General features: G+C 38.6%; 2 protein-coding genes across 2 annotated transcripts in view; both read right to left on the reverse strand.

Moving 5' to 3' along the window:
* Positions 1-2,044, reverse strand: part of tagapb (T cell activation RhoGTPase activating protein b) — an 18,405-nt gene extending 16,361 nt beyond the window's left edge. The window contains exons 1-2 of the mRNA XM_077552865.1: positions 1,724-2,044; positions 1,070-1,155 (exon numbers count right to left, since the gene is read on the reverse strand). Coding sequence (XP_077408991.1) covers positions 1,070-1,155; positions 1,724-1,798 — 161 coding nt within the window. The 5' untranslated portion in view covers positions 1,799-2,044. The remainder of the gene's footprint in view (positions 1-1,069; positions 1,156-1,723) is intronic.
* A 2,586-nt stretch (positions 2,045-4,630) lies between these two features.
* Positions 4,631-11,270, reverse strand: opn8c (opsin 8, group member c). The gene is made up of 4 exons (XM_077552869.1): positions 10,123-11,270; positions 7,891-8,184; positions 6,520-6,851; positions 4,631-5,178 (listed from the first exon to the last, which is right to left on the reverse strand). The coding sequence occupies exons 1-4, from the start codon at positions 10,235-10,237 to the stop codon at positions 4,693-4,695; spliced, it is 1,227 nt and encodes a 408-aa protein (XP_077408995.1). The 5' UTR covers positions 10,238-11,270; the 3' UTR covers positions 4,631-4,692.
* Between the last annotated feature and the right edge of the window lie 94 nt (positions 11,271-11,364).

The raw sequence follows: 11,364 nt of genomic DNA on the forward strand, positions 1-11,364 counted from the left end.
AATAATTATTATTATTATTAATAATATTATTAACATTCTTTCACAAGCAACATAATAATAATAATAATAATAATAATAAATTTGCTCACGAAAGAAGAGTATAATTTTTTGAAGAGATTCCAACGGGTCCACATTTGATTTAAATGTTCCCCCGTGTATCCTGCCAATTATGCTAAGATAACCAGCTGCTTCATATCTTATAATAAAAACTGTGAGTAGCGTCAATTATACTTCCTAATGTAACGAAAATGAACGACCATGTCCCTCAAAGTCAACAGCCATGTAAGAATGGATCATTTACATTTGGAGATGGCCTTTATCAAATTATAATAACCACCAATTACAGTTTAAATGTGTCCAGGGCTTCTTTTTGTGTGTATTATTTCATGTCCTTCAGTATGATTTTGAACGCAATCTTAACGCCTCTTCAAGAAAAAAAAAAAAAGGTCATTATGTTTGCCCACTCATGAAAGTCGTCAGCTGCCGTTCAAGCGTTTCAGTTTGTGGTGGTCTTGGCGTAAGCTTTTGTGTTAACATATTTCAAAGGTTGGTGTAGAAATCGAAAGTAAGCCACAAGGAAGTAGCCCACACGTGAAAAATGTCACTCGACCGCATAGTGGGTGCGCTTAACATGCAGTGTAATTTTTATTTTTATTTTTTTCTGTGTTAAAGAAATTGAAATGAATTCTAATCCTTTTACTTTTAAAATGAGTCAATTCATTTTTTTGATTGGATTTTATTCAAGAGAGATTAGAGCAGGGATGGACAAAGTTATGCGCTCAAGGTCCACATTTGATTTTCATTAGAAATTAATGGATACATTTTAGTAACCCTTAAATTGGCTAAATGAATGCATCAATGTCGGACTCTAATGTAAATGCTGGGTGAGCCGGACATTCTTCCACACTCTTATATGCCTATTCAACTACCACATAGTCTATAATTATTATTATTATTTTTTTTATAGTATCTTTACTATAATGCCACTATCTACAATTTTGCAGCCGTTATTGAGAGCACACTTGCTCTGACAGCCGGGTAGTAGCAGCTTTGATGTCGTCCGACTAACCTGATCGGAGACCACGGCATGCCCAAAGTTTTTCCCAAAACCAACGACGGGGCAGAGCGACGTCTCTGAGCCATATTTCGGAAGTGCTGTAAGAAAACAAAAACAGAAATACTGAAACCATTGCAGCTTTTTTTCAAGTAATGGAACGTGTCATTCAGGAACAAAAGGTGAGAAAACAAAAATTGCTTTGAAAAAAAATGCTAAAAGAACAACATTTAAACACATAAAAATATTTGTAAATCATTTAAAAGGAATCAAAAGTAGTTTTCTAATATAACCGTACACTGGAATTGATTGAGACCTTAATCAAGGGTATATGGGGAAAAAATAATAATTTTCACCAGAATTTTTAAAGCTTACTCATTTTGCGTGCAGCATAACAGCTAAATGCCGCTTCACCATGTTTGATTTAAAGTCTGGACTCCACTAATTAACCCAAAAAGGCAGACCTCAAAGCGCCAATGGAAAATGTTAATTTTTAATATTTTTGCAGCCCCGGTGGCGGCCAGGGGTACTGCACCCCTGTGAGCCCGGCCCATTGAAATGAATGGGGCCATTTAAACCAATAGGGAATTCTTCCCCCTGGTCGCCCGCCATTCATTCCAATGGCGGCTCTCGATCCCTGGTCGCCTTCGACACCAGAACAGTACTCACAGGACGCAGCGAGGCCGTGGCTTCGTCGTAGCTTCCTCTCCTCTTCGCGATGCCTCCGCTAAACGCAGAGTCCATACTGGTACTTTGTTGGGAGCTTCCGCCCGGTCTGCTATGTGAACGGAAAGGACTCGAAGTGTTCAGTTCGGTGGCGCTATTGCAAATGAGCAATTATAGACGAGATTCACAAAACTCCCCGATTGGTGCTAATGAGGGTCAGGATGGAAACAATGGAGGCCCAGCTGGCACAAAAAAGAGGGCAAGAGTGGGAGGGGGGGCTTGACCCGGTCCGATGGTGCCAGTCTGATCCCAGCTGCCCTCCCCCCATTCGTCCCACCTTCTCTTCATCCATTGATGCATCTTACTTATATAATCGGATCAGCGTGTGGAAATGACTAAAAGCTAACAAGGTCTGCCTCTAACAAAAAAAGGCAAACAAACCAGCGTCTGGCTTAGGGTTGCGCAGAAAACAGACCACCACAAACATTCGCATTGTGAACATGAGCGTCAACGGTTACATATTTGTGCCCTGCGATTCGTGGTGTACCCAGCCTCTAGAGTTGAGAGTTTACGGCTAAGAGCTAACTAACCTAGCAGACTTTGGTTGAGTCTCAAACAAAGTCAGCTAGGATAGTTAGCTTACAGTTAATTGTATGCTAACTATCCTAGCTGACGCGAGATTGTCAAATCGCGACCAAAGTCAGCTATCTAACTATGCTAATTATCCTAGCAGACTTTGGTTGAGTCTCAAACAAAGTCAGCTTAGCTAGGATAGTTAGCATGGAGTTAGTTGTATGCTAACTATCCTAGCTGACTCGAGATTGTCAAATCGCGACCAAAGTCAGCTATCTAACTATGCTAATTATCCTAGCAGACTTTGGTTGAGTCTCAAACAAAGTCAGCTTAGCTAGGATAGTTAGCATGGAGTTAGTTGTATGCTAACTATCCTAGCTGACTCGAGAGTGTCAAATCGCGACCAAAGTCAGCTATCTAACTATGCTAATTATCCTAGCAGACTTTGGTTGAGTCTCAAACAAAGTCAGCTTAGCTAGGATAGTTAGCATGGAGTTAGTTGTATGCTAACTATCCTAGCTGACTTGAGAGTGTCAAATCGCAACCAAAGTCAGCTATCTAACTATGCTAATTATCCTAGCAGACTTTGGTTGAGTCTCAAACAAAGTCAGCTTAGCTAGGATAGTTAGCATGGAGTTAGTTGTAGGCTAACTATCCTAGCTGACTCGAGAGTGTCAAATCGCGACCAAAGTCAGCTATCTAACTATGCTAATTATCCTAGCAGACTTTGGTTGAGTCTCAAACAAAGTCAGCTTAGCTAGGATAGTTAGCATGGAGTTAGTTGTATGCTAACTATCCTAGCTGACTTGAGAGTGTCAAATCGCAACCAAAGTCAGCTATCTAACTATGCTAATTATCCTAGCAGACTTTGGTTGAGTCTCAAACAAAGTCAGCTTAGCTAGGATAGTTAGCATGGAGTTAGTTGTATGCTAACTATCCAAGCTGACTTGAGTGTCAAATCGCAACCAAAGTCAGCTCTCTAAGTATGCTAATTATCCTAACAGACTTTAGTTGAGTCTCCAACAAAGTCAGCTAAGCTACGATAGGCTTGAGAGTGTCAAATCTCAACAAAGTCAACTAGCATAATTAGCATAGTTATATAATTCACAGCTAACTATCCTCGTTGATTTTGGTTGAGACTCTCAGCTCACAATTAAATCCAAGTCGAGTGCCAAATTTCATGATTGTACATAATAATACAGTAGAGAGAATTATAAGTGGTATAATCGTGATTGACATTTAACTCGATGCCCGCACGTTACAAAAGGTAGACCAACCTACGAATTATTGTTTTGCTGGTGTAGAGGAAAGTAATCCACTGTGGGGTTACTTTTCACATCACATGACCCCTGTGTGCGTGTGTGTACAGTATAAATTGAATAACACTATAAGTTGGTGACACACAACTTAATTAGATGTATGCAGATTTTGATTTGCATGTAGATTTATTTATTAGACACTTTCTCTCTCATATCACAGAATTAAAGAATTCCAATGAATCAGTACATAAAATATTATTTATATTTCCATTTACTATCCTGGTAAAAATAATAATATTACACAGTAGGTGGTTTGACAAGATTAATACAAGCACAACACAAAAACATCATAGTACAGTATTTGGTACATTTATAGATTTGAACATGTAAAGGTGGTAATTCAGTCATGTGGCATCTTTTTTCATTCTTAAGGCAGACCAAAGTTTCACATTGCAACAAAAACAAAGTTTCCACCACGTTTGATATAGGAAATTATTATTAAATTTAAATAATCTGCACTCCTGAGCAACAATGTTTTGTTGTTGTTGTTTTTTTACACATAATTTTTTTCAGCTAACAAAGCTAACAACTGACAAAGGTCAAAATACAGACACAATATGTGAAATATGTGTTGCCAATTGAGCCATTTTATTTTTTTATATTTCTCAATGTATAAAAGATGCACTATCCTAACCCACCAACAAAGCGTTTGAAGCAAAAAATTAAATACCCACAAGATGTAATTAGTTTTTCCAGTGTAAATGGCTCTCTTGCATAAAAATGACAATTCAAGGACGGCGAAAAACTGCTTAACGAGAAAACACCATTATGTGCAAGAACTCATTTTTTGACAAAAATCAACTCACCCAAAATGTTAATATTGTCGAGGTACTATGCTAGTCCTGCATATCATTTCATAACAGCAAAAAAAAAAAAAAAAGATTACACCAACTCACACTGTAGAACTTGGTGTAAGTGAGACATTTCTGCCATCTAGTGGTGAGGGGTAATATTTCAACCTAAAAACTAAACTTTATATATGTATGTATATATATATATATATATATATATATATATATATATATTTATATATATATATATATATATATATATATATATATATATATATCCTAGCTTTGTCTAAAAAGAGCTCACAGAAGCAGGCAAAAAAATGTTGACCGTTTTCTTTTTCAAAACCTTTGAGACGTTCTTTGGCGTGGACCCCCAGCAGGTGTTCACCAGTCTTGTCTGGACTTGATTACCGCTTTTGCTCTGCGTGGGATCCCTGGACAGAGCAAACGCCTGACGGACGTCGCCTCTCTCCTGGAGCTGGATTTCGATGGGGTCAGGGGCCGGGTGGTTTTTAGCAGCGTGGACTCCAACCCGATTGGCTCCCATTTTGGGACAGATCAAGACCAGTAAGGACTGGAGCTCCCTCTGGAAGGTCTTGTTGAAGTAGAAGTAAATAAACGGGTTGTAGATGTGGGAACTTTTGGCGAATAGGGCAGGGAAAACAAAGCCCTCGGGAGCCATGTATTGGCTCTCTTTGTGGAATATGTAGAGGAAGGACACGATGGCGTACGGCGCCCAGGCGATGACAAAGCCAAGACTTATGCAGAAAAACATCTGGGAGAAAAAAAATGTTACATAATAGAAAAAAAAAGACATAGGAAATATTGAAGGATGAAGAGAGATGACTTTTTTTGTGACAACAAAAGATCACAACCCTCTGGCACCACTCTACTGTGAATGGGGACAATAATTACGCCCACAGAAAAGAATAAAGACTAGTCGCCTGCTTATTTGTGGCCTCAGAACTGCTTTTTCACAACATGGCTGCCGCGGCATGACGGCGAGGCGATCTGCCTCGTCGCGTAGCGGCTGTTAATTGCATTTATTACCAAGCTAAACATTACAAAGTGTGTATAACCAAATAGCTTAGCTTTCGTCCACTAGCTTAAGGCTAATGCTAACATAGGCCATGATAAGTATCTGTGTGGGTGTTTTAGAACGCTTTATGCCAGTGTTTACCTACTTTTTTTTTTTTGTACGAGCTGTTTGGACGCTGTTTCTGGTGAGCATTAGCTAGAATGAATAAATATTTAACATTATTGCCACTCTGTTTAAATTTACTGTCAAACTAGGCTAATGCTAGCATAGACGATGATTAGGATCTGTGAGGGTGTTTTAGAATGTTTTACTGTAAGCTAGTGTTTCTGTACAAGTTTGCTTCTTTTTTTTTTGCGACCACTGTATAGTGTTATTCTTTAAAAAAATAAAAATAAATCTTCAAGATGTTTATTGCCACTCAGTTTAAGTTTACTGTCACACTAAACATGACATGTAATGTATTTAAAACTCTCAAATAACTTAGCTTTAGCCCACTAGTTTAAGACTAATGCTAACATGGGCAACGATTAGCATTTGCGTGGGTGTTTTAGAACGCTTTAAGCTATGGCTACTTCAACAGCAACAGTGCATCAACACATGTAGACAGACAACATAACAGTACTTACGGTCACATACCTTATCCTCTGCGAAGAACAAATACAATATCCCACTAGAGTTCTATGTAGCACACACCCTGTGCTTTTTGCTACTATGAATCCCACTTGAATTCTAGGCAGGACTGCAGGCAGGAGTTAAGTGAAATATGAATTGGTCTTTATACTGCCCCCCGGTGGCCAAGGCATGCAAACCAGAATGAGCGGCGCAATGATGGAATGTACAATAAACCACTTGGTAGCTATCTGAAAGTCATGTATTTCATTTGTGTCATTAAACACTTCAGACTGAGTCAAACCAATGCATTTTTTTCCGGGGAAAATGGCCGTTGTTCAGATATACTATTTAGAGAATAGAGTGCTGTAATTTTCCGTCTTTTTAGCACATCTAAGTGCTTCTCCATTACACATCATAACTCCCACTGCATTAAGTGAAGAGCGGTAAACAACATACACAGCTCACCATTGAGAGTCGTTTCTCAGCACGCCGCAGGTTGTTGTGGATGCCTCGTGCCGACAGCGAATAGGAGAAACGGGACACCTTGTAGAGGATCTGGCAGTGGGACATCACGATGACCAAGACGGGAAGCAGCGTGAAGCACACGAAGGAGCAGATGACGTAGAAGGCGTCCTTGGCCGAGGTGTGGTAGCCTCGCCAGGCGACGGTGCAGGACAGGCCGTAGGGCTCGGGGACGTACTCGCCCCAACCAAAGAGGGGGAAGCTAGACCAGACTGTAGCCACAAGCCAGATGACGCAGCACACCAGCCTGATGTTGACGTTCTCCAGCCACGCAGCTGCGGAAAGATCCATCCACCATTTTTAATTTTTTTTTTTTTTACAGCTTGTCTCCATCAAGGTTAGATCAGATTCAGATTATTTTATTGATCCCTAAAAGGGCAATTTCCCCCAGTGACAACCAGTCGACGAAATCGGCGATCAGTCATCTGAGAATTTGAATTGACTTTTTTACTAGGGCGTAGGAATCTTTGAATGTCTCACGATTTGATTCCGATTTTTGGGTGTGCGATTCGATTCAGAATCGATTTTCGATTGAGGCGTTTTTGATTCAGAATGATTTGATTGACAATGATTTTTGCTTCAATTTATAGTAATGATCTACCCCAGTCTGACTCGCTAATGCTAATTAGCGCGCTCGCGGCACTTTTATCCCTCAAAAGAACGTCTCCATGATAAAAAAAAAAAAAAAAAAACTTTACTCATACTAATGTGGCTACAGCTTAACAGTGTATCAGACCGCGTGGAACCACACTGCCCCTAAGTGGCCAAATCGGGTACAACAGCGCTCCCAATAAAGGCACACACAAAGGGAAGACAGTATAAAGTAATTTAAATAAAATCGAATTTGAATCGTACTACTGCCTCTCACAGGTCAGTCTTGGTACTGCAGCAGCAGCAGATTTTTGACGGAGATATTATGCTTGTGTGGTGGTGGTCTGTTTTGGTCAACTCAAGCACTCACTCACTCACTATAAGTAGATTATTTGTCCCTTTGTCTCGTGATGAGTCTCTCACATTTAAAAAATCAGTTTAAAGTGTTGAAAATCTATATGGATATATCCCGCTTTAGCTAGCAAGCTAGCAGGATTCAGAACGCTACTTACAGTATTGACATCTTTTTTTTAATATATTTGCTTAGAATGGATTCTAAAGAGAGTTTATAAGTCACTTTTAATTTTATAAAAAGACAACATAGAATACATACATTATGTGCCCCCTTTGCGCTTAATTAAAATTGCATGAAAATCAGTTGCCATGAGTAGAAGTAACAAAAATAACACAGTTAGCTTTAGGGATAACTGTGACAATACCCACCATAAACCAAGCTGTAGCACGTTTTAAGGTAGCGGATAATGCTGATGGCGGCAATGGTGAACATGGCGCACAGGCCGAAAATGTAGCAGCCCAGGCCGTAGTAGATGCAAGTGACATATTCCCCCAGCCACGCGTGGTGAAAGGATGACAGGATGGAGAGCGGGTAGAAGCAGATGCAACACAGGAAGTCCACCACGGCCAGGTTGACGCACAGCAGCTCGGAGCCCACCATCTTCTTCCGGCGCCGGTAGCAGATCACCAGAACTATGCCGTTACCCAGGACTGACAGCACCACTGGGGCAACCACAAACAGGACAATTATGGTTTACTATTATCTACTCTTTCATCTAATCTTACTTTCAATTACCCCACAATGTCGTTGATATTTTTTATAGTACAGCATTGTAGTTCCCAACATTTCGGAAACTATATTTTCTAGTCTTAGCACGGTATTCTGATTAAGTTTGTGGAATATGAATTAAACAGAAAAAGCCATCTGTTTGTATCCATCTCAGGGGGCGGCCATTTTGTCTTGTACTGCAACTTGCTGTCGACCGAAAATGACATCACAGTGGCTAAGGGCTCATATGACCAAATCCAGAGTTGACGATAAGTGGCAAAATGGCCGTCCCCTGAGTAGTGGGATAAATGGATTAAAAACGGGGGATTTTTCTGCTTAATTCATATTCCACAAATGTAATATGAATTAGATTATTTTCCCCACTTTTGTTAAAAATCAAGATTTTTTTTTTTACTGTACATTTAGTTTTGTACACACAATTTGTGATTAATTGCGAGTTAACTAGTGAAGTCATACGATTAATTACGATAAAAAACTTTAATTGCAATTTTTTATAATATTTTCTTTCTTTCTTTTTATTCATTTACTGCTGTTGACGGCTATAAACGTCCAAAAATAATTTTAACTATTTCTATTAGTTTAACATTTTTTTCCCCACTTTTGTTAAGAGTATGAAAACCTTTATTGTACATTTAGAACAACAAGTTATGTGATTAATTGCAATTTTAAAAAAAATTATCGCCTCTTGACTCTAATCTTCAATATTTAAAAAAAAAAAAAAAAGAATTTATGGCAGTGAATGAGTTAAGACTAGCAGCGATCGGCCTAACGCTAGCTGAGGCTAGCGAGGCTAATGGCTTTGCTCATCCACTGCCAGTTTATTTTCAAATCTCAGACTGACATCAAATCTGCGGTACTTAACTGTCGCCTTGTTAACTTGTGCCACAGAGTGTTGGTAAAAGTGACACATATCCCTACTTCCTACAATAAGTTGAAATCTGTAACAGAAATATTAAATATTATATATTAACAACGGTTTTCCGAAGTACTTCCTAATCAAAACATTTTTGTCATGAATGAATAGACACTGATTAACTTGCAACACCCTGCTTTTTAAAACATGCAATAATTAGGTTTGTCTCTCCACCCCACAAAAAACAACGGTTCCTTCCTGTATAAATTGCTCTTATTTAAGTAAGTAGCCTACTTCCGAATTAAAACATTTTGTTATGAATGAATAGACACTGATTAAAATGCAATGCAGTTATTTCTGATTGCATCTATTGTATACCCTGTCATTGTATTATAAAAGATTAAGATCACTTTCCAAATACAGCACAATAACTGATACAACCACTGTCAAATACGGTATTATGAAGATAATAGTGCTCAATTTTGATCGCCATTAACAATAATTGAACTATTATAGTTGTAGTTTGCAGTGGTGTACAACTGCATGACATCATATTGAGAAAAGCAACATGCTTTTATGGTACTCATGAATAATAACAGTGACTATTAATCATTATAATAACAGTACAGCCATATTGCAAATATATTTAATGGAGAATGATAATTCTTAGTAAGTCATTAGCTAACATAATATTTATTTAATGTATTTCCCATTGGATTTCATTAAGAGTATGACGGATACAAAGAAAAAAAGGGGGAAAAAAATATCACACGATAAACAGACTATATCATTCACCTGAGGAATTAAAACTTTAAACTACATTTTGACCAAAACAATCAAATTGCACAAATGGGAATTAAGTTTGGGAATCATACTGTCACAATAATTATCTAATCTAAATTGCTTTAAAAAAGTAACTTTAAAATCTGTTTTAGACGTGTTTGCATTTTTTTTTTGTGTATGCTTTTAATGTGAAATAAAAATAAATAATAAACAAAGAAATAATTGGTGCACGTACCCACTGTGAGGATGGCAAGTCCCACGCACGTGTCAGCAGCGGCGCTCAACTTGGACGTGAACAAAGTGTCGGTCCGGTTATCCGGAGTGTCGTTCAGGGACCTATGTTCCAACATCTTCTGTCGCTGGACCAAGTACAAAGAAAGAACAAAAACCACTACATATGTCACTTTTTTCTCACTTCTTCCAAGGCGCACGACGTGTCGCCATGGCAACCGCACTTAAACGCCTGCAGTGGAGAAACCTGTCAAGTAATCGGTAAGTAAAAGTAACACCTATGGTCTGAGAGCTGATGCTGGCTTGAATACATTTTAACATTTGTGCTCTATAATGTGAGTCAATTAAGAAGAATTAAGCAAGAAAGAGAGAGAGAGAAAAAGTAGAATTAAGCAAATCTGTAATACGTAAAGGCCGCTATTTAATTCAAAAGGACGGCAGTGGTGTGGATCAAGTTCATGCTGCATTTGAGGAAGGTGGGAAATCGGAATCATTACAGTTGGATCGTGTCAGTTCCAACCTCAAAGCGTTCGAGACTGATGTAAACAAAAAAATATGACTGAATGCGATGTTCGTTGTTCTGGTTCATTCAGTAAGCACGAGGCACATTGCGTTACGTGAAGTTATTTATTTCAAATAACTATAATAATAAAGACAAATGTATTTATAATCGTGTAAATTATGGTATGCCGTTCACGGCCTATTACTCACACCTTTCTCGAATGCAGCATTATCTAGGAAGTACAACGGCATACTAGATCAAACCGCAACGAAAATGCTCTGTGGAATTGCCTTTTTCCTACTCAAGGACATAAAAAGGCATTCACACACACACACATCATAAATGAATCAGTTAAAAACAAACTCTAGAGCACCACCACGTGTACAGGTTTACAAGCATCTCTAGACTGGTAGGAAAACGATGTGTGAAGTACAGTGTAGCAAACAGTACGAATTATGTCGCCATCTTGTGACCACCATGGTGTACTACAACTGCTACGAGTAAAACAAAACAAGCTTGTTCTATGCTTGGAGTACAAAGATAGAGTGGACTTTATTTAATGAAGAAACCTCGGGGGAATCTATCTGCGATTACAAAAACAGGTTCCATCCGGTTTCCACCTGAAAAGAGTTAATTGAAACATCAAAGACGTTGGAATGCTGTACTGACAAAACGGTATCTGAGAATCCGTAACTAAAATATTTAAAGACAAAAATGTACCCTTTCCTATGATCTAGTTGTGTC

Source organism: Vanacampus margaritifer, chromosome 19, assembly GCF_051991255.1.
Source record: "Vanacampus margaritifer isolate UIUO_Vmar chromosome 19, RoL_Vmar_1.0, whole genome shotgun sequence".
Classification (NCBI taxonomy): domain Eukaryota; kingdom Metazoa; phylum Chordata; class Actinopteri; order Syngnathiformes; family Syngnathidae; genus Vanacampus; species Vanacampus margaritifer.